At 42.7% G+C, this 24,109-nt stretch overlaps 1 protein-coding gene across 17 annotated transcripts in view; it reads right to left on the reverse strand.

Moving 5' to 3' along the window:
- Positions 1–24,109, reverse strand: part of RYR3 (ryanodine receptor 3) — a 551,551-nt gene that overhangs the window by 109,067 nt on the left and 418,375 nt on the right. For all 17 annotated transcript variants that reach the window (XM_054027214.1, XM_054027212.1, XM_054027213.1 and 14 more), the window contains 4 exons: positions 22,752–22,882; positions 20,633–20,953; positions 18,994–19,234; positions 17–104 (listed from right to left, as the gene is read on the reverse strand). In XM_054027214.1, coding sequence (XP_053883189.1) covers positions 17–104; positions 18,994–19,234; positions 20,633–20,953; positions 22,752–22,882 — 781 coding nt within the window. The remainder of the gene's footprint in view (positions 1–16; positions 105–18,993; positions 19,235–20,632; positions 20,954–22,751; positions 22,883–24,109) is intronic.

Below are 24,109 nucleotides of genomic sequence, written 5' to 3' on the forward strand. Positions count from 1 at the left end.
AGAAATAGTATCTTACATGTGATTTACACCATAAGATAAAAACCTCAGCTACCATTTGGAAGAGTTCATCAGAATCTGCATCTGGTTTCTTGAGCCAATTTGCTCTGAAAATAAAAACAAGTGATGTTTACAATAAGAGTTAACTCTACATAAATATTATTACGGTATGTGACTAAGTGGTTGTGTTTGTGTTGCTAACTTTAGAATGAAGTGAAGTGGCACTCAAACTTTCTAAGTGCTAATGTAGCTTCTCTTTATGTCTACCATGAATCATTGTTCCCTCAGAGTGCAGAGGGTTCATTCAACTCTAGAAAGAACCTCTGACTGTACTGGAAGCTGGTTCATGGCCTAAATGATCATGTGCTTTATATACTGCATGCAAATCACTCATTACAACTAAAGAGAAGTTGAGTATTTCTGATGTAAGCTTTAGGTGTTTTGTTTAAAATAGCTACACCGACTTTACATTCACGTAATCTGCCCTGATCATCTTTGCAGCTGAGTGGGTACACTGGCTCACCATCAAAACATCATGCACTGGGTTAAAGATATTTCAAAATCTTTTTCTTCTGTGTACTTTCTTATTTAGACCATTCTCTACTTTTCACTAAAGGTTCTAGAACAAGATTCTGGATCTTCACATGCCAAAACTGGCACTGCAGAAGGAGATCATTTTCAATGCTATAAATAAAATTTTTAGTAGAAAAAAATCAATAAAGAATAGCAATTTCCTTAGCGCTAGGGTTTTGAAAGTGTCTACATAACAAGACACTGTTTGGTTCATAGAGTAATAGGGTTGGGTCTACGCGTAAAATTTGGGTCAACCTAGCTACATTGCTTGGGACTGAAAAAATCTGTTTGACATAGTTAGGTTGTCCTAATCCCCACTGTAGACGCAGCTAGATCGACGGAAGAATTCCACCCATCAGTGAGGTGGATTACATACATAGACAGAAAACCCCTTCCATCGATGTGGGATGCATTTACACTACAGCACTAGAGTGGCACAGCTACAGTGCTGTAGCCAGAAGGGACCAAGGCCAGAAGGGACCATTTTGATAATCTAGCCTCACTGCCTATACAACACAGGCCATAGAACTGCTCCAGTTCAATCAATCTTTGTTTAAAAATTGCCAGAGATGGAGAATGGTTGGGAGCCTATATGTCTCTAATACCACTGTGGAATGCTCTAGGAGAAACCAGAGACAATAATAAACAAAATAAAAGTTTATTCTCTGCACTAGAAATAAATCAGCACAAAAATAATTCATGCCTGAGGTTTATGACTAATATTTTGGAAGTACTCTTTCGGAATATTTCATTCAGAGGATAACTCCTAGGCAGCCAAATTGTCCCTCCATTTCAAATATGCAACTCCTCCAAGGGCAGAATTTCACCTTCTGGGCTTCCAAACTCAATTTTGTTTTGGGGTTTTAGTCTTCATAAGTGCTGACTGTGCAACTGCTTTCCAGGAATGAATTTTTCAGTAGGTCCCTTTTCTAGGGACCACAGTAATATAGACAGGGGTGGCAGCACTACCTATTAATAGGGTTGCCTAACCCTTCCCATTATTAGACCCTGTTTTCAGTTGCTTATAATTTTGCCAAACTTGAATAGTTCAGGCTGCAATTTTCTATGCTGGGTGTCTGTCTCAGGCTGGTTTTTTTTTTTTTTTTTTTTTTTTTTTGCGAAGACAAAAATTTCAGACAAAACAGTTCCAGCCATTTCTGAGAATGAGGTTAAGGGAAAATATGTTATTTTGCCCATGTAAAAAAATTCTGGTGACCTTTGCTTTGAATAAATCTAATCCCAGATTTTGGAACAGGGATTTGAAAATTGGCAGGGATGAAAATTCAACCAAATTTGGCCAAGTTATAAATCTCTGAAAAATCAGTTTGCACATGCTCAGTAAATACTTCTTTGACATTAGCAGTTAAAATCGCAGAAGATTCATCTGCAATGGGTATGATCAAACTTCTCACTGCCCTTAGTGCTGACCAGACTGTGCATGCACCCTCCCCACAAAATAACTCAGCATGCTCCATCTCCTCACAGCCCCGTGTATTGACCAGACTGTGCACACATCACCTCAGAGTAGCCGAGCATTCTCCAGCCCAGGGATACAGGGGCAAAGCCAGACTTTCCTTGTAATGACTGCTTCCAGCTGCCCTGGGCTGGGCTGGGGCCACACACTGGAACAGAGAGCAGGGAGCCTGTCTCTCTTGTGCTCTTGACCCATCTGCTGGCATCCAGGGAGTGATTTGAATGCAGAGGGGACAAAAGATGGACAAAGTGGGGAGGAAAAAGACTAGGATGGGACTAGGAATCTAGTGAGGCTGGGACTGGAGATGGGGGCAAGAGAAATTGTGATTGGAACAGGGCCGGCTCCAGGGTTTTGGCCGCCCCAAGCAGCCAAAACAAAACAAAAAAAGCCGCGATCGCGATCTAAAAAAAGCCGCGATCGCGATCTGCGACGGCAATTTGACAGGAGGTCCTTCACTCCCAGGTGGAGTGAGGGACCGTCCGCCGAATTGCCGCCGAATACCTGAACCTGCCGCCCCTCTCCGGAGCGGCCGCCCCAAGCACCTGCTTGAGAAACTGGTGCCTGGAGCTGGCCCTGTTGGAAATGGCTGGCAAGAACACTTGGACTCACTGGTGGAGAAGGGGTGGCTAGGACTGGGAGTGGAGTCTGCAATAGGGAACTGTGAAGGGGCAAAGGAGGCTGGAACTGGTTGGACAAGCAGAATAGGACAGAGTCAGGGAGAGACTGGGACTGAACACCAGTGAAAGAAACTGGGGATGGGGGTGGACAGGGAGAAATGACTGGGAGTCAGTTGGCTGTGGGGGACAACATTGAGATCAGACAAGAACCACGGTGGAGGGGGAGAATGAGACTGGCTGGACAAGGACACTTGGACTCGAAACCAGTGCGGGGATGCGGGCAGAGATGGAGGAGAGGCAGATCTGACAAGGAGCTGGGGTGCGGGAGAAAACTGAGTGAAGCTTGGCAAAGACACTAGGAAAAAGGAGAGGAGGTGCGAGGGTGTGTGTGTAGATGGGATGAAAAGCCCAGAGAATGAGCCTGTGACTGGGAGTCAGTGAGAGGTGGAGACAGGGAGGGAAGAACTGTGACTGGCTGGGCAACAAAACTCAGACTGGGACGAAAAGCCTGAGGAATAAAGACTGGAACTGGGTAAAGAAGAATGGGACCTGGATAAGGAGCCAGGCGAAGAGAGAGGATTGGAACAGGGGTAGGTTAGAGGGGACAAAGCAGAAAGGGTAAAGCTTGAGGGTGGGGACAGGTAGAAGAGTCTGTGCCCAGTAGTGCACACTTCCCTCCAGAGTCTGGAAAGTAACCCAAGATTCTGGAGTTTCAGCATTTCTCTGATGTCAGGAGAGACAATATCAGTAAAACCCACTGACAATGTTTGTTTCATCCCCCTCTAGTGCTAGTCGACACAGAGGATGACAACCTACTGCTGCTTTCAGTTCCCCATTAGGTCAAGTGGCAGAGATGTGTGCAGTGGATCTTAAGGTTCCAGCCCATGGAGTATCATGGGATGAAATTTCTGAGTTTTTTTCAGTTTAGTTTTTTTAAAAATAGGAAACTATACACACACAACTACACCAATAGAACATTATTAAGGTTGCAAAGTGAAGCACTCATAGTAAAAGTCAAGTCATGTATTATGACACAATCTTTGATTACATGATGACATACTATTTTTTCCACAGGAACCATGTCTCATTCACGGCACAGGGTGGACCTGCTCTGGGGATAAATTAGGGTTGTGTAGTAAAGAAGGCATTTCTCTGTAACACCCTTGCCTCATTTGTCAAAAAAGTTGGAAGGTGGGTTGTGAATTCGGCAAGGGATTGCAAGAAGAGAAAGGACAATCTCATGGTTAATATAGTTGATTGTTGCCCTGGAGAACTGGAGTGCATCCCTGCCTCTGACACAAAGTTTCTATGTCATGCTAGGCAAACTACTTAAACTAGATTTTTCATAGGTGGCCACTAACTGTGTGTTCTTCGTTTTCTGGGTGTCCAAGTTGAGATGCTGGGGTCTAATCTGTAAAAGTGCTGAGCACTCACAACTGCAATGGAAATTAATGGGAATTGTGCTTTGAAAGTGGCATATAATGCTAAGTATTCTGAAAAATCAGGTAGCAGTTGTTTCAAGTTTGGAACCCAAAATAATTTAAATTTATAGTAATTTGTACCTCTGCCCCTCATCTGTAAAATGGGAATATGACTATCCCTCTGACGTTGCCCTCTATATGTTTATGGAAATATGCTTATAAGTGTAAATATAACATAATTGGAATATACTTTATGCTAGATATGTCATGTGACATTTCTTTGCAAAAGTTATAATCTACTGAATATATTCATCCTATTTGTATGCATGTATAATTTTTATATCTGAAGTTATAAGCATTGGCTCTATGCTTATATTTGAAGTGTTTGGGAGTATTTAGCTACAATGGACTTTGGGAGATGCCAATCCACATCTGAGCTTTCCTGGAAGTGTTCCAACTAACATGTAAACAATGGCGTTGGCCTGCAAAAAGCTGAATCATTCATGGACATGACTTGCCCAAGTGGCTACAAACTCCATCTTGTTGCTGTGATTTTGCACAGAAGAACAAAGGGGTTTCCATCCACAAGAGAGAGAATATAAAAGGCCCTGGAAGCCTCTCCATTTTGTCTTCAGCTGGCTCAAGAGATGGCCTGGATGACTGGAACAAAGAACTGTAACTACAGGGGTATGAGGGATTGCTGGACCCAGGCCATAAACTACATTGTTGGTCTGAAAAGGATTGTACCTGAGATAACATCTAGGGTGAAAAGTTAGTATTTGTAACTAGATCCTTAGTGTATTAAGTTAGCATTGCATATTTTGGTTTATTTTATTTAGTAACTTACTTTGTTCTGTCTGTTATTACTTGAAACCATTTAAATCCTACTTTTTATTCTTAATAAAATCACTTTTGTTTATTATTGAACCCAGAGTAAGTAATTAATACCTAGGGGAGCAAACAGCTGTGCATATCTCTATCACTGTTCTAGAGGGCGGACAACTTATGAGTTTACCGTGTATAAGTTTTATACAGAGTAAAATGGATTTATTCGGGGTTTAGGCTCCCAGAAAGACTGTTAACTGAGAAGCCCCTGGGCTAAGTGAATCTTAGTTTCTGTGAACTGCAGGGGGGCGAGGCCCATCCTCTTGGTCTGTGGTGGAGCCGACTGGTTTGTCTAGCTCAGCAAGACAGGAGTGGAAGGAAGTCTTTTCTGGAAGTGGGGTTTGTTCTCAGTGGTATCCCAGCACATCTAGTGACAGTCTTGAGGGAGTTTCTGTGACCAAACCCATCACACCCTCATCTCCCAGGAGTGTTGTGAACATAAATTATTTAATGTTAGTGAAGAAATCAGATACTATAGTGACAAGACATAGAAAATGTCATGAGGATATTATTAATTCTGTCTTCAGAGCAAGGTTTGAATACTGTGCACTAAATAAGGCCTGGGGCTACACATTGAACAATGAGGATAAAACAAAATACTGAATAGCTGCTCATTCACAGAGCACCATCCATCCTGTACAATGAGCAAGGCAGGGATTCTGTGGGAAAAACAGTATCCGACCATGTATTTAAACAAGCACAAGGGGACCAAAATTAAAGTTGGACAGACAGCCTTAATTCTTGCATTCCCTGACTTTTGAGTTCTTGACTTTGCAACCTTAATAGTGCTCAACATAATTTTTTATGTAATTTGAAAAAGGGACAGGATTCTCCAAAAGGATCTCTACTTCAATTTATATCTTTTCATCATCTTTAAGATTTATTTTGTCTTGTGCAAGTTAAAAACGTTTCAAACTGTCTTTGTGCTAGTGTTCTTAAGCATTTTGCAAGTTAAAGAAAATAGGCTACTCTGTAGTAAAAGGGGAAAACTATATTCTGCCTTTCAGCCCCAACCCAGCAAAGCACTTAAGCATATGCTTTACTTTAAGCATATGAGAAGTCTAATTGACATCAACAGGACTGTTCATGTGCTTAAAGTTAAGCGAAAGCTTACGTGTTCCTCTGGATCAGAGACTTACAAGATGAAGCTTCTTAGGACAGGGGACCTTTTATATTTTATAAATAAAGTACCCCTGTCTATATCTGGACTAACGTAACCATATCCATTTCTGGGCCTCTATGAAGAGTTTCACATTGCACTGATCATACTGTCCCTGAGATTTAATCTTCTTAGCGGAAATCCTTATCAGTAAGGTTTTATTTATAGGGTTGAGATTCTGTACCTTTGAGTTAAATTACTCTTGGCTGTGTCTTTGCTCTGCCCTTATTTATCCTTAGATTCTGAATTCTTCAGTTATATTACCCTCTGAATTTAAACTTCTGTTAAAGCTACTGCACACTTTTCCTGACCTAACTAAATTTAGTAGGACTTGAGGTCAGTAATGTTCTTTTGTTCTATTTCTTATTGATTTTTCAGGAGGGCTCTCTCCGTTCTTCTTTGTGTCAAATGTCAAAGCTATCAGAATTACTATTTGTACACTTTTCAGAACATTAATTAAAACAATTTACAGATCCATGGAGTGCCCTTGACATGACTGGGCTGGAAGGTTCCTATTTATCCTACCTTTTTGGTCTTGAAACAATTTGCTTCTCTTAGCCTGAATGACTACTTGCTGGCAGAATTAAAAATCTACTTTTAACACACTTCCTAAACCTTCACTTTTAGAACTCCATTATGGTAAACATCATGTGTTTGTACTGTGAAGTCTGTGTATTAAGGAAATGGAAAATTTCTTACCAATAATTTCCTTTCTGCTAGCAGCATCTCCCACAATTCTACACACCCTGGATGGCTCATGAATCAAGGATCAAATATCAAGTGGAATCGTTACCATATCACCATCTTTCTTGGTCTAATGTAGTTATTTTGTTATTTCAGGAATAAGTGTTTATAATGTTATGCAAGATTTACAGCTTCGGAATACTCATCTGACAGCTGGCAGAGTAGCAGGGCTGAGCCAAAACACTGATCTGCCTCCGTAAACTGCAAAGAGAGGATATCTGCTGAGATGTCCAGTATTGTGGGAGATGCTGCTAACAAAAAGGAAATTATTGGTAAGAAATTTTCCAATTTCCATTCTGCAGGCCAGTATCTCCCACAATTCTGGACATCTGGGAAATAGTGAGCAGTTAAAGAGACATAGGAAGAGTTATGAAACAGAAGTTTAGCAGGAAAGAATTACCTCCCTCTTTGTGAGCTTGCTTTCACCTGTATTATTTCTGACCCACTGGCTGAAGTGTATTCCTGCCAAAGGAGGCCACCTCTGCAGGAGATAGAAAGTCCCCCTTGTAGTGCTTACTGAAGGTGTTAGCTGTAGACAAAGTGACCATTTTGCAAATTTCCAAAGTGGACACAGGAGGTTGCTAAGAATCTCATGCAGTGCACCTTTATCTCTTCTGGGACACTTCCTCTGATGATTTTGTAGGCTTCCACAGTACATAGTCTAATCCTCCTAGCAATGGAGGACTTGGAAGCCTTGAGTTCCTGGCATTTCAGGAGGAAAGACACAAATAGGGAGCCTGATCTTTTTGCGGATTCTGTATGCTTGAGATAGATTTTCAGTGCTCTTCTGACATCTTGGGTACACCACGACTTTTCAGTTGGATGATGTTTGGTATAGAAAGAAAGAAGCACAACCTCTTGGGAAGCATAGAAGGTGGAATTTACCTTAGGAAAAAAAGAATTCTGGTATCCTGACCACCACTTTGTCTTTGTGGAACAAGCATACCGCCTTGGAGAAATTCCAGAATGGCTGGAATTCCTGGATTTCTGGCATTTGCACTATGCTCCTGTCACAACTTGTGGAATATAGACCAGATAGAGGAGTGTGCTTTTAGTGTTGATACACACACATAGGCAAAAAGCAATATCTTAATGACTCTGGAGGACAAACCGAAACTTTCTAGTGATTCCCTCTCAATGGCTAGGTTGTTAGCTGAAGCCATTTTGGGTCTGGATGAAGAAGAGGACCTTGTGAGGCCATCTCCTGTCTCCACAGAAACTGGTATGTGGGCTCCAGTGACAGCTCTATCAGGTCTGAGAACCAAGGTCTCCTCGGCCAATAAGGAGTTATCAGTATTACCGTCATCTGTTTTATTTTCTGGACCACCTTCCCCTGTAGTGGAAAGACAAAGTAGGCCCTGTGGCCAACTCAGCAATAGAGCATCTGTCCCTTGTGAAGTATTTTGGCCTCTTTGCATTAGTACAGTTCGTGAACAGGTTGGATAAGGAACGTCTAAACCTTGTGATTCAGGCACAACTCAGAGTTGTTGACTCTATGCCTGCTGAACCTTTTGGTTCAGGTCCCCTTTGATGTGGATCGCTTTAAGGGAAAAGAGGAGCTGTCCTGCCCACCTCATTATTTCCATTGCTTACATGTGCAGTGTCAGACTCTTCATTTCCCCCTTGGTTGTTTAAATATGCAATCACAGTTGTACTGTCTGATTGACCAAGACATTGTTCTGCCTTAGGGTGGATTAGAACCTTTTCAGAACTAGTTTAACTGCTCTGAGAGGTTTATGCTGTGAGCTTTTTCATCCTGGCTGCAGAGGCCCTGGGCTGTTTAGGTCTGCAAATGAATTCCCCAGCCCTCCAGGCTGGTGTTGGTTGTGAGGATTAAAGGATCTGGAAGGCAGATGGGCATGCCTTTACGGACATTGTCGAGGGTTGACGACCACTGTAAGGAGTTGAACACCTGTGCTGGAAACCATACTTGATCTTTTGTTTTCTGGGAAGTGGTCCCAGACTTTTAGTATGAAGACTTGAAGATTTCTGATGCATGATGGTGCCAATAGAGTGATCCCTATGCACGACACCAGGAGTCCTATCAGTTGAAGGCTATGGTAGGTCTCTTGCAGCTCTGGACCAAGAAAATAAATTCCTGGATGGAACCAGAGAACTTTTCTTGGTACTGATGAAGATGATGTCCACCTGGAAGAGATTCAACATCTGGGAGGTGGCCCTGTAGCTGACTGCAATGGAGCTCTGATCAGGATGTCATCTAGGAAAGGGGACAGGTAAGTTTCCTGCAACCTGAGTCTGGCTATTATCACCAGTAACCTATTTGTAAGAACCCTCGCCAAATGGAAGTGTTCACTACTGATAATGTTTTCTGCTGGAGATTAACCTCAGAAGTCTGAGGTGGCATGGTCTCATGAGGATATGGAGCTATGCAGCTGCTAGAACTACTTAAGTCAAGAAGTCCCCCAAGAACAGGGATGACACCATAGAGGCAAGGGTCTCCATCTGAAACTTCATTTTCTTCATCCACTTGCTGATCCTTTTGAGGTTCTGATACCACCCATATACTTCTATACAATGAAGAATCATAGAATAAAAAAAACATAGAACTGTAGGACTGGAAGGGACTTTGAGAGGTGATCTAGTGCAGACCCCTGCAGTTAAGGCAGGACTATGTAATAACTAGACCATTCCTGACAGATGTTTGTCTAACCTGTTCTTAAAACTTCCAATAACGGAGATTCCACAGACAATTTGTTCCAGTCCTTAAGTACCATGACAGGAAGTTTTTTCCTGATGTCCAACCTAAACTACACTTGCTTCAATTTAAGCCCATTGCTTCTTGGCCTATCCTCAGAGGTTATCAAGAACAATTTTCACCCTCCTTCTGTAATAACAGTTTTCAAGTACATAAAAGGTTATGTCCCCCTCAGTCTTCTCTTCTCCTGACTAAACAAGCCCAATGTTTTCAATCTTTCCACATAGGTCATGTTTTCTAGACATTTAATCATTTTTGTTGGTCTTCTCTGGATTTTCTCCTATTTGTCCACATCTTTCCTGAGATGTGGTACCCAGAACTGGATTCAATACTCCAGCTGATTCCTTACCAGCACGGAGTAGAGCAGAAGAATTACTTCTCATGTCTTGCTTACAACACTCCTGCTAATACATCCCAGAAGGATGTTCACTTCTTTTGCAACAGTTTTACACTGTTGACTCATACTTAGCTTGTGATCCACTATAACCTCAAGATCCCTTTCTGCAGTACTCCTTCCTAGGCAATCATTTCCTATTTTGTATTTGTGCAATTGATTGTTCCTTCCTAAATAGAGTACTTTGCACTTGTCCTTCTTGAATGTCATCCTATTTACTTTAGACCATTTTTCCAGTTTGTCCAGATCATTTTGAATTTTAATCCTATCCTCCAAAGCACTTCCTACTCCTCCCAGCTTTATATCATTAGCAAACTTTATAAGTGTACTCTCTATGCCATTATATAAATAATTTATGAAGATGGAGCAGAAGTGGAACCAAGAAAACGTTTTTTTCTGTTGAAACACTCTCTGTGACTCCCATATCCAGAAGATGACATATTTCATTCTGGATCAGATTGTGTTTTATGGGGTTGTTGGAGATGGGTAACTGGATGAAGAATGGATGGGGTGCAGCCCGCATCTTGATGGAGTATCCCTGGCTCACTATTTTCCTGACCCACTTGTCTGTCGTCATTGAAAACCAGTCCTCTAGAAAATGGAAAATCCTGCCATTTCAGCTCTGGAGGGAAGCCTACGCAATCTTTGTCAAAGTGGATTTTGCAAGGGCTGAAGTCCCTCTGACTTTACCCCTGGACCTTGATTCCATTGTTTTCCCTTGGGGAATCTGCCGTCCCTTTTCTGGTACCTCTGTGAGGACGAGGAGAGAAAGGAATGCCTCTCTCCCTGAAGGCTAATCTATATTCCCTTTTGAGGGCACTTGGAGGGGAAGAGAAAGACACTTTAGATTTGCTGCATGTCAGCCACACCGTATCTAGCCCCTTTCTCCAAAAAGGAGGGAGCCTGTAAACTTGGCCAAGCATAGCACTTGAGTAGAGTGAACATCTCACCTTCCAGGGCTGGAGCTATAAGTGGCATCTGGCTACTGAGCTGGAGGCCCTGGCATAGGCTGAGAATTTCATTGCATCCTCTAAAGTATCAGCGACAAACACTGTTGCTAGGGAGACTGTATTTAAAGTGGAGCCAAAGTCAGCATGATCTCTGTCTTTAAGGGATTTGAGATCTTCCAGCCATGAAAGAGATGCTCTTGCAAAGCATATGGCTGCCAGAGATGCTGGGAGGGTGGCGGAGGAGGCTTCAAAGCCCTTTCTGAGAGTGGTCTCCATCTTTCTATCCCTGGTCATTAATGAGGAACTCCCTTTCTGAGGGAATAACCATATCCTTGGCGAGGGACGCTACAGCTAGATCTTGAGGTCACTATTGTTAATGTGCTTGCCCTTATCAGGCTCGTTCCATTCAACACTAATCACCTCCTCAAAGAAGGACTGAAGAGATATTTCAGCCTCAGGGAAGGATGTTGAGGGGAGAAATTTACTCTGAAACTTACTCGCAGGAGCCTGCCCAGAGAGATTTCAGAGCGAGACAGCTCACCTTCCTCAGTGGAGGAGGTGGGTCAGAGGACTCTCATCTCCTAGATTTTTATTTTTCCATTTTTTTTCCTTTGTACCCTTATTAGGATTTTTAACCTTTTCTGTGAACTTTGGGAGTGTAGAATCTCTGCTTCAGCTTTGGTGAGGCCTTTTTGTGGCTTGCTCTCCTTAGGGCCTGGTGAGGTCTGTCTTGGAATCCCCCCATTGGGTCCCATTCCACCGGGAAGTGGGGGGCACTCACTGTCAGAGCCCTTCTGGTCAGCTTGGGAGAAAAGGGAGCTGATTAGAAACCCTATTTCTTTTCCCAGAACACTAAGATCCCACTTTAGGGAGGGGGACTTGTGGCCCCACAACTGTCCCCTCTTTCTGCTCTGCGGGGGTCATCCTGAGGATTTAGCCTCTCTGTTGAGTGGTCAGAGTTCTCCTCGCTTTTGGAACCTCTTCTTGCTCTGCATTGGGGTTCCTGGTCCATTGTTCCCTCATTGCTGTGTCAGGGGGTAGGGCATCCCCCCCTTGCCCATCTGATTCATAATTGGAGTTAGGGACAGAAGACTGGGTGTACACTGGGAACAACTCATCATTGCCAAGCCTGGGAAGGCTGCCTCACACATAGAACACTACTTAGATTTCACGTGGTGCTTGCTTGGCTGCTCTGCCAAGCCTGCAAGGGGCAGAGTAGCCAGCAGGGAGATGCTGCAGTGGAACCTCAGGGAGGGTTAAACCACCAAAGGGTTAACTGACTCAGGGAGGAGGAGGGATGCCAAGGAAGGAAAACACTGCTCCCCACTGCCCCCAAAAAACGGGGCAGAAAAGTTAACATAGAAAGAGTAAGGAAGGGAACAGAAGAAACTGCCACTGTCTGCTGCTGCAGAGGCAGTCTGGCAGCAAGCAGAAGCAGTGGGGACATGACCAGACTGTGCGGCGCCAAACGCTGATCAGCCTCTGGGAGATGCAAAGAGAGGAGAGCAGCACGGACATCCAGAACTGTGGAGATGCTGGGTTGCAGAAAAGAATGGCTACTTAGCTTGGTTACTTCCTTATAGTACTGCGGTTCTCTGAGATAATGTTGCACAAATAGATTCCACTCTCGGTACACCTTCACCCCATTTGTGTGAGACCAGATTCTTTTGGCCAACAGTGTTCATTGGGCCACATCATGCCCCTCCACCCGAGAGCATAAAGGGCAGAATGGGCCTAACCATTCCCCAGTGCCCTCACCAATACAGAACCCTGGAGGGGCAGGATTCCATAGTAGCAGGAAAGAAGGGCAGTTTGTGGAATCCATCTGGAAAACATATCTCACAGTCCCACTTACTGTACAGTAAGTAAGTGACTGTTCTTTCTTCTTCAAGTGATTGTTCCCAGGAATTCTATGCTTGGTGATTGACAAGTGGTTGTCTGTTGGCTTGAAGGTGGGTAGTAGGAATCCTTTTTAAGCACTGATTCCAGAACAGCCATAGCAAAGTGAGCTTCTGATCTGGAAGTCTCTAACAATGTGTCTTGTAAAGGTGTGGACTGAGATCTATGTAGCCACCCTACAGATTTTACTCCTCAGGGAATTCTGTGCCAAAAATTAAAATTTCTGTGCACATTTTAAAATTCTGCATATTTTATTTGTCAAAATAATATCATCATACCAGTTTCAATTATTTTTGGTAATTTATTTCAAAATACCTGTCAGCAAGTATGTCTGTAACAAAAAAGATTCAGGAAATGTTTTTTTTTTTTTTTTTGACAAATAGCTTCCTTAATAGGTATATTAATACAGAACTTTGAGTGATAATTCATTTAAACTACAATACCGAAATTCATTTCCTGCACCCCTCAGAAACAGTGCAAAGGCTTGGGAAGGGAGGGGTAATGGAGGAGCTGAGGCAGAGGGAAGTAATTGCCTGGGAGTGAACCTGGAGGGTTGTTGAGTGTGGGTGGGAGAAGTATGGAACAGGTTTGGGGGTTGGGAGGTGCAAGAGAGATTGTTAGGGAGCTGGGAAGCCTCCCCATGCAGACCCTGGCTGACCCCTAGTCTCTCCAATTCGGTCAGGCACATCTGCCCCTGTCCCCAAGTGTCCCTGCACCCCCACTCAGCCACCTCCTCCCCCATCCCCATGTGTCCCATCACCCCCACTCCTATTCAGCTCCTGGCTCAATGCTGTCACCCCATTAGGTCCTGTGACCCCCCCCCCCCCGCCCCGACTAGCCATTCTTACTCATGGTTTATGTGACCCCAGCAGCGCTGAGTGCCCTGCTCTGTCTGTCCCCACCATATCCCATGCTTCCTCACTTGGCCCTGCAGGCAGGATGCTGTGAGGAACATAGCCACTGCCCCCTCCCTCTCCATGGCTGGCTGCTCTGGCCCATGAGCCAGCTGCCCTCTGTTCTGGGGCCAAAGCAGCCCCTGGTGGGTGAAAGGTGTACTTGCAGCCTCTCTCCGGCAGAATCTATTTTCTGTGGGGGACATGAATGTTGCCAGTGCCCAGTGGCACAGAATTCCTCCAGGAGTAAGATTTCAGAAACAAGGAAATTCTTCAAAACAGGCAGCAGCAGAGGCTGCCTGAGCTCTAGTGGAATGAACTCTAAAGGGGCTAGGTAGATATAACCTGGCTAGCACTCAACATGTTCCTATGCAGTCGTAGACCCACTTAGATAATGTCTCTGAAGAGATAATGCCTGCCCTTTAACCCTCTCTGAAAAGGGCATAAATAGTCCAGGGTGCTCCTGAATAGTTTTGTCCTGTCGATGTAAAATGACAGTGCCCTTAAAATATGTGAAGTTTAGGTTCCCCTGAGGAAGAGTGAGTCTCTGGGGAGAATACTGGGATATAACTTAGTTTACATGGAATTCTGAAAGAACCTTGGGATAAGGCCTGAGTGTGACCATGTCCTTATGAAACAGTATGTAAGGCAACCCACTCTGAGGGCCTGAATCTTCCCTATTCTTTGACCTGCTATAATGGCCACTAAAAAGGCAGCCTTCATTGTCAGATGGTATAGGTTGCTAAAGGCTCTAATGGGGACACATCAATCCTGCTAGTACTATACGGAGGTGCCAAGGGAGAGAAGGGGATGGCAAACAAAAGGAGAAACATGAATGAGGCCCTTAATGAACTTTACCACTTTAGGGTGGGAAAATACGGTATGGTCTTAGATAGAGTGTAATATGCAGATATTGCTGTTAAATAGACCCATATGGAGCTGACAGAAAGTCTAGATTGTACCATGGCTAGCAGATAGTCCAATATTGCAGAAATGGTTGTTGTGAAGCAAGACAGATGGTGCTGAGATCCCCAAACAGAAGCAAACAGTCAATCTAGTTGAGGCTTTCCTGCTTTGGAACAGAACATTCTGAACTTCAGCTGAACAGCCTCTTTTGGTGGATCTCATCCAACTAGCATCCAAGCTGTTATATGTAAGGAGGTTGAATCTGGGTGCAGGGTCTAACCATTATTCTGTGAGACTACGTCAGGAAGAGCTGGCAAGGCATTCAGTGGCTGCACAGAAATGTTAATTAGGTCCAAATACCAGTACTACCCGGCCCATGCTGAAGCTATCATAATCATCAGACCTGTGTGTTGCCTCAGAACCATTGTATCATGGGAATCAGTAGAAAGGCATACATCAGTCCCAGTGTTCAGGTATCTGGTCAGGGAGCTTGGACTGAAATCCCCATTGGAACAAAATGTTTGACACTTGTTGCTCTGGTGTGTGGCAAACAGGTCTATTTCCGGGAATTCCCACTTAAGAAAGATGTTCTGGACTTAATATTTGACAGACCATGAGTTATTGTTGAGAAGTGTGTGCTGAGTTGATCTGCCAAAGTATTCAGAAGACTGGGAAGGTACCGAGCAACTGGTGTGATGTAATTCGGAATGCACCAACCTCTTTATGCATAAGTTATACTTATCATAGAATCATAGAAGATTAGAGTTGGAAAAGACCCCAGGAGGTCATTAGTCCAACCCTCTGCTCAAAGTAGGACCAACCCCAACTAAATCATCCCAGTCAAGGCTTTGTCAAGCTGGGTCTTAAAAACCTCTAAGGATGGAGATTCCACCACCTCCCTAGGTAACCCATTCCAGTGGTTCACCACCCTCCTAGTGAAATAGTTTCTCCTAATATCCAAACTAGACCTCCCACACTGCAACTTGAGACCATTGCTCATTGTTCTGTCATCTGCCACCACTGAGAACAGCCTAGCTCCATCCTCTTTGAAACCCCCCTTCAGGTAGTTGAAGGCTGCTATCAAATCCCCTCACTCTTCTATTCTGCAGACTAAATAACTCCAGTTCCCTCAGCCGCTCATTATACGTCATGTGCCACAGTCCCTAATCTCGTTGCCCTCCATTGGACTCTCTCCAATTTGTCCACATCCTTTCTATAGTGGGGGGCCCAAAACTGGATGCAATACTCCAGATGTGGCCTCCCCAGTGTCGAATATAGGGGAATAATCACTTCCCTCAATCTGCTGGCAATGCTCCTACTAATGCAGCCCAATATGCCATTAGCCTTCTTGGCCACAACGGCACACTGTTGACTCATATCCAGATTCTCATCCACTGTAAGCCGCAGGTTCTTTTCTGCAGAACAGCCGCTTATCCAGTCGGTCCCCAGCCTCTAGCAATGTATGGGATTCTTCTGCCCTAAGTGCAAGACTCTGCACTTGTCCTTGTTGACCCTCATCAGATTTCTTTTGACCCAATCCTCCAATTTGCCTAGGTCACTCTGGACCCTATCCCTACCCTCCATCATATCTACCTCTCCCGCCAGCTTAGTACCATCCATGAACTTGCTGAGGGTGCAATCCATCCCATCATTCAGATCATTAATGAAGATGTTGAACAAAACCAGCCCCAGGACCGATCCCTGGAGCCCTCCGCTTGATACCGGCTGCCATCTAGAGATCGAGCCGTTGATCACTACCCGTTGAGCCCATATCAGTCAGTCTCCAAATAACATGTGGTTTATTACACCTCTACCACAAGGACCCCAGGCTGTACTATCTGACCTGGCTGGGATGATCTATTCTGCTTCTTTGAGGAGGGGGATCTAGCTGTGGAAATAGCAGATGATGCAAGCATTCTAGAATTTGACTGCACACCCTAGGTCAGAGGTTCCCAAACGTGGTCCATGGCTTGTTCAGGGTAAGCCCCTGGCGGGCCGCGAGACACTTTGTTTACCTGAGCATCTGCAGGTACGGCCGCTTGCAGCTCCCAGTGGCCGCGGTTCACTGTTCCCGGCCAATGGGAGCTGCAGGAAGTGGTGGCCCGGCCTGCACTGCTTCCCGTAGCTCCCATTGGCCGGGAATGGTGAACCACAGCCACTGGGAGCTGCGAGCAGACGTACCTGCGGATGCTCAGGTAAACAAAGCATCTCGCAGCCTGCCAGGGGTTTACCTTGAACAAGCCGTGAACCACGTTTGGGAACCCCTGCCCTAGGTCATCCCATAGGGCCATGGTTAGTAAGGTTATGAACACTGAGTTGGTATCAGGAGGGATGCTGCCTATGAGTTCCAGGTCTCTTTCTGCTACCTCTCAGAATCCTCTCAAGAATCCCTTCCTGACTTTCTTTGGGCTACCCAAGGGGGGAAAGATGGATGGGTGGGAGATGACTCTCTCCTGTGGCTAAATGAAGATGAGAAGGATTTCATTTCCTCTAAGGGAGGAGCATTTTATTAGAAGTGCTTAGTCTCTGACAGGGAGAGGTCAGTACTGGGCAGACCTCCAATAACTCAGAAGCTGGGTGTCTTGGATATCATTATCTTCAATCTCTTAAGAAGAGATGAGTCTGGTACCATGCTCACAGATAAGTGACTTGATACCGAATATAGGTTGGGTACCGAAATAGCTGGTTCTAAGGTACTGGATACTGAGAAACGTGGTTCCAAGGTGATCAGAATAGAGGTGCTTCTGATACCAAGACACTTGATGCCAGAGCTCTAGGCACTGACACATCTGGTATCAAGGTTGGTACCAGAGGGTCAGTACTGAGAGATATGAGATCCATAGACTTAGACGCGTTCTTTCATTTAAACAGCAAACAAAAAATCATTCTAATTGTCACCACCAGAGGCAGCACCGCGTAGCAAAAGTATTATAGGCAGGGCTGGTAAGCCCCACTTATTACTGAGGTTGTCTGACACTTCCCATTATAACACCCTGTTTGCAGTTGCTTAGAACTTTACCAAACCTAAACCAATCAGGCTGCAATTTTCCATACCATATGTCTGCATCAGGCTACATTGTTCTGAAAAATGTCAGCAAAAACGTATCAGGCAGTTCCAAGAATTAGGCCAAGGAAAAATAAATTGTTTTGCAATGTTAAAAAAATTCTGGTGACCTTTTCTTTGGGAAGTTCTAGCATCCCCAAGGACCTGTGCAACCTTAAGTCATTCCCCTTGTTTGTATGCATTATGATACAGTCTTCAGTTACATGATCATATACAATTTTTTTTGTGAGGCCCCCGCCTCATTCAGTGAACAAGGTGGATCTGCTCTGGGGTTGAATCAGGGTTGTGTAGTAAAGTGTCATTTGTTGCAGAAGTGGAAGATGTGTAAGACAGTTGATTGGAATTTTTTTGATGGAATGTTTTTTCCATCGGAAAATGTTGATTCATCAACATTAAAATGTTTTGAAGGAATGTGACAAGTTAGACTAAATTCCAGTGGAATTCTCCCTGCTTGCCAGCTCCTCAGTAGTGCATGTTCCTGAATCTATGGCAGCCCAGGGGGTGTGGCCTGAGAGCTGGGGCTCCCAGGGCTTCCAGGGTCCTGGAGCTTACTGACTCCTAGGACTCCTGACAGCTCAAGGATCCTCGGGGAACACATCAAAAATGTCAAAACAAAAATGTCATTGTGAATGTTTCTAAACAAAATAATTGGAATTCCCATTCCATAGAAATTTCAAAATTTCGTTTTAATTCTTTTTTGGATTTTTTTTTTTAAATATCAGAACTTTCCTCAGAAGAGGAATGCCAGTTTCCAGCCAGCTCTAGTGTGGTGAGAACGAAGCTTGGGAATCCAGGAAGAGAAGAAAACAGTCTCATGGCAAAGGTAGTTGAATGCTGCCCTGGAGAATTGCATTCTGTCCCTGCTTTTACCAAAGACTTCCTATGTAATGCCAGGCAACCACTTAAACCAAACTATTACGTGTATGTTCCTCATTTTCTCGGTGCTTGACTTGAGACTCTGGAATCTGATTTATAGAAGTGCTGAGCACTCACAGCTGCAACTGGTATTTGCTATTTAATGCCAATTATTTCCTCTCCTCACGGGAGTGTTAAGAATTCTTGTGAAGCACTCTTATTACTGTTACAGTCCTAGAAAACATTTTAAAATGCAAAGAAAAAAATAAAGCGAATAGATTTTTACATGGGTGAAATTTTAAAATATGTCATTCTAACAATTAAAGACCCATATGATATTCAGAGCTTCAAATCAGCATTCCATTAAGATCATAGCACTCTATCTTTTTTAACTCTAGATTCAAAGTAAATTATTCTGTTGAATTATTAATACTATATTTTCTCACCTGTTGTTGTCTACATAACGTATCAGCATTGGATAGAAGGCATAGAGGTCTCGACAAAGAACTGCAAACTCATCTAGAATGAGTAGCTCTGCTTCTTGGGTATCACTTTTACTGTCTGCTCTTAGTTGTTCCTCCTCCAATACTATCTTTATGGCTTTCTTCTTTAGTTTCTCCAGGGTTGGAATAAAGTGGGTTTTCAACAGATCAGGCCTGGCTTTGCTGATGATAGGCTGAGCATAAACTGCACATTTAAAAAAAAAGAAATTCCCAATTGTTTTAATCTTGTTAATGCTAATGCTTTTTATTTCTATAGCACTTTTTCATCCAATGATCTTGGAGCATCTTATACCCACTAATAAAGCATCACAGCAACCTAGTGAGGTAGTTGTTATATAGAGACGTGCAAACTAGTGATGATAGCATGTAACTGGGAATCTGGAATGCATTAATTATAATCCTAGATTTGTTACCTAATCCAATTATGGCCTTGGGTAAATCACACCTCTCTGAATCAGTCAAAATATCAATTTCTGTAAAATTGGAGTGATAATACAAATACTTTCCTGTCAGAAATATTGTGAAGTTCAGTTTGATAGCATCTGGAAAGTAATCTGAACATGAAAAAAAGCTATTGAAGTGCTAAGCGGTATTGTTATTTCATCACTTTCATAGATGGAAACAAAGAGACAGAGAGGATAAACTTGCTCAAGGTCACTGAGCTAGTTCATAGAAGAATTAGTAACATAACGCAGGTCTCTTGAGCTCCTAAAAACCATGCTGTAAACGCGACACAATACTCCCTCCTTAAGTGAATATAGGGCCAGATCCTGTGAGCACTGGGCTTTGTGATCAGTTGGCCAAGTTCTTATTGATTTCAATGGAGTTTACCATGGTTTGTGAAAGGGAGTGGGTTATCCCCAGAAGTGCTTGAAAGGAAGCATCTCTAGAGTTGAAAGGATACTTAACCCTTCTGAGAAAATTTTCTATAAAATTTAATAGAATATTATACCTTTTGCAGGTTTTCTGAATCATTTAATGGAAAATTATACCCCTATACTCTATAAAATCCTAAAGAAGGAAAAACATTCTCTTTTAAATTCTATAGATTTTAGAGTAATTTTTATAGATAAATACATACTAAATTCTTTGGGACTTTTCTGTAAGTTCAGTCTTTCTGGCTATTCACCACGTGACCATCTCAGTAGAGATGCCAACTAGGACACCTTGATGTGGCATGGTCATCTGGAACTTAGACTTCTAATTGGATTCTTCAGATCATATTTATTTTATGGCCCCTTTCCTCACACTTTCTGTATTTTTGCCTTGCTAGTCTATAAGCAATTTGATTCATGTACCTTGTCTTCCTATATTTGTGTGTGTGTGGCACTAGGCACATTTTTGATGGCACCACATATATGGAAATAAAACCTTTTGAAAATCAAAACTGCTTCCTCCTATTAATATTTATATTATTTATAATTACATAATATTCTGAATTCCTTCTTGTTATTAGCTATTACATACCACTATGTAACAGTAAAGTAAATGGTTGTAAACAAATTAAATACTACTATGCCTATGGTGATAGCAAATAGTTAGATGCAATTAATCTTTAAAAAATCATGTTTAATATAGATACCTGCAATTCTCTTCATCCAAGATGCTTCATCTATTCCCAGGTTGTTGTTGATGATTTTCAGAATGTTTCCCAGAATGATGCTGAGTTGCTCAGAAGTTACCATTGTACAGCAGGGTCCAGCACTTTTAGGCATATTCTCAGACCCTCTTTCCCACCAGTAGGATAAATAGTTGCATAGCATGGGTAATATAACCTCAATCACATGGGGCATTTCAGTGTACCTGGCTCCAGACTCTGCTAAATCATTAATTTCCTTCATTAATCCATCTAGCTGAGGGATATCTGGACACATCTCTTCAACTGTATCTGGCATACCTAAAACTGCATATTAGGATAGAAAACAATAATGTTTAATTTAAATACGGTATTTGTGTGTGTTTTTTCAAGGTCTAAATGTTTTAAAAACAAAGAATTAGGAGTTAAATAAAATAAGTAATTAGGATTGAATGCTGTGCATGGCTGTGACAGGATTTGGGGGTTGGGAATGTGACCTTCCCAAATGCCACATTTTACCGAGGTGGTACATTAGTCATTATATAGTGGCTGTGGAGCTCTCTGCAAGCTAGATGGAATGATTCCTACCCCCATAGAGCTAGCTGGTGTCCAGCCCAGCTAAATGGGCTAGGTGCAGGACTGAGGATTTAGCCACACTGCTGATCTAGCATGTTATGTTTTCAAAGTGCTGGACAAATAATAATTACTCACAACTCTCCTGAGAGTTAGTATACTATTATCCCCATTTTACAGTTGGGGAAACAGGCAAAGAGAGGTTAAGTGATATGCCCAGTGATTCAGTGTCACAGCTGAGATCAGAACTAACTTGTTCCTAGCTCCCAGACTCAATCTCCTTCACTAGATCATGCTGCCACTCTCCATGAAAAGACAAGATTAGTCAGTTACATTTCAGAGACAGAAACTTGAATTAAATAATAACAGCTGAATGTAACCAGTGAAAAAAATTAGTTTGTAGCTTAGAAACATGATCTGTATGTGTTTGTCACAGTGCAGCTTACCCCTCTCCTGATACTATTATCTACCGAACCCTGATCTGGACTCTAAAGAGAGGTTTGATGAGGGAACTTGGATTCCCTGTTCCACCCCCATACATTAATCAGAGACCTGCCCACTTTAACAGCTAATTCCCCAACTGATCATCCAGCCTACTCCACTGCCAGACATGTCAGAACAACTTGCCTGCCCCCACTGCTACTTTTTTTAGATATAGCTGCCAGGTAGGGAAGCTACAGGCAGTTGCTTTCATGAAGGGTTTGTTTGTTTGTTTGTTTGTTTGTTTTGGAAGGGTGGTGGTCTGAAGAGGAGGAAGAGCAATAGGGAACTGATTAGTGTGACCAGACAGCAAGTGTGAAAAATCGGGATGGGGGGTGGGGGTAATATAAGGAAAAGATCCAAAAATTAGGACTATCCCTATAAAATCGGGACATCTGGTCACCCTAGAATTGATGGATTTTTGTGAGAAACAGTCTGGAATTGATTGATTTTATTTTGGCAGACAGCAAATGTCGTATGTATCACCGACTGAGGTGAAGACAGTCAGAGTGTGCCATGAGAGCCAGTCATGCTGCCAGGGATAATGGGGCCCTACAAATCATGTGGAACTAATCCTGTTCTGTCAATCTGGCTAGGGATCCACATGGTTGGAGTCAGGGTCCATCACAGGTTCCCAACTACAATGGCACAAAAATACTGATGACGGCCACAAGATGATTCCTTAATCCTGGATATAAAAAACTTTGTTTTCTGTTTATCCAGGCAAATCTTTGCCCTCCCCACCCCCAAAATCTGTTATGCCTTGTCTGCACCAAACAGCGTCAGGCATATGTGTCTACTCAGATTTTGTAGTGCAGATGTGCCCTTAGACTAACCCCTAAGTATAATAGAGCACAATTTTATAAAAACAATCTAAACACAATGTTCAGAAAAATGGGTAAGGGAAGCTGTGCCAGCCCAGCTTCAACCATCATGTAGCAAGGGCCAAAATAGCAAGCAATGGAAGAGCAGGAGAGTTATTTACTCAACCACACTTTTATTTTTCTCATTGTTTAGATTTCTTCCCACTACCTGAAGTGCAGCACATTATATTCTGAAGTACAGTACTTACTGGCTCGCTCTCTGGCCGTTTTTGTGTTGAAGACAGAGAGTGGGTTGTAACTGTTCAGAGAAGGTTCAAGGAATGCTACTGGAATGGCTGCTGCAAGGGAGGCTAAGCACTCACCAAGTGCTGGACGCTGCCTGTAAGTGACAGATCATTAATGTGATTTCAGGGGGAAAACCTTTCTTAAAGTTCAGCCTGCATTATACAGAGTTATCCATTTTTTATTCCTATTTTGTTTACCATTTTATCAAATTATGAATTTATTTGCCACTCTTGGGAAATTGGTTGTGTTTCTCACATGCATATACCTACATATATGATAATGCACTATAAGAAACAGGCAAATACAGCAGTATGAAAACCTAGTATAAATGGCACTTCACATTAAAAGTGAGAATAAACTGTTTTTCAAGGGTTCGTTGTCCTGAAGAAAAGGATATTTGATTATTATAATTTTCTCTCTTAATAAGTTAGATTGCAAACCAAGGATTCTGAAATATTTCAGAATAGTATTGTGATACATAGGGATTTGTTGAATAGCACCACCTCCTGATACGTTTCTATAACAATCTTGATGTACATTAATGCATAAAAGTCAGCTAAGCAGGAGTACATCCGTCTGGAAGTAAAGTCTGCAATTACACTCGAAAGCAGCACTGGAGAAAGATGTTTTGTAAAGATGTTTTGTGGAGACAGCAAAATGACGCACTGTTAACAAAATGTGCAAATAATAAGTTTCCCTGTCCCTGTGAACAGGATATTTATTTGGCTCTTGAGTAGTAAGGGCCCTTGTTATCCACCATAGACCATGAAAGGCTCGAATTTCATTACAAAATAAGCCTTACATGCTTGCCGCATAAAAATGGCAAAAAGGACCAAAGCTATAAAACATTTTACCTGTATCTATAGATTTTTGCTGCCATTTCCTTTATTAATTTGACTTCAACTCCCTAGTGTTCTCACAGCACAGTCTTGCAGCTGAGAAGATTTATTATTAGCTACTTCATACCTTCATAGGTATGCCATAAGATGACTCTCCTGAAAATACTGTATTTAGATACATATTTTTCTCTCGGTATATAAGAGAAAGAGACCAACTTCAAGAAACATTAAAGAATAAGCCAACATTAATGTGAATCACACTTTCAAGAGTATTCTATACCCAGGAGTGTAACCACTCAGCCTCACAGGGCCACAAACGAGGAATCCTCAGGTTTTCCACCCACAAGGTAGCACACTGGGCTAGCAGCAAGGCCTTCAGCAGACTGGCTAAAGAAATTAATTCCACCTTGTATTAAACTAAAACTAGGATCATCCAGTACAAATAATTCTGGGACTCTGTCACATTAAGCAAGTGAAATGCT

The sequence above is a fragment of the Malaclemys terrapin genome, chromosome 4 (genome assembly GCF_027887155.1).
Source record: "Malaclemys terrapin pileata isolate rMalTer1 chromosome 4, rMalTer1.hap1, whole genome shotgun sequence".
Taxonomy (NCBI): Eukaryota; Metazoa; Chordata; order Testudines; family Emydidae; genus Malaclemys; species Malaclemys terrapin.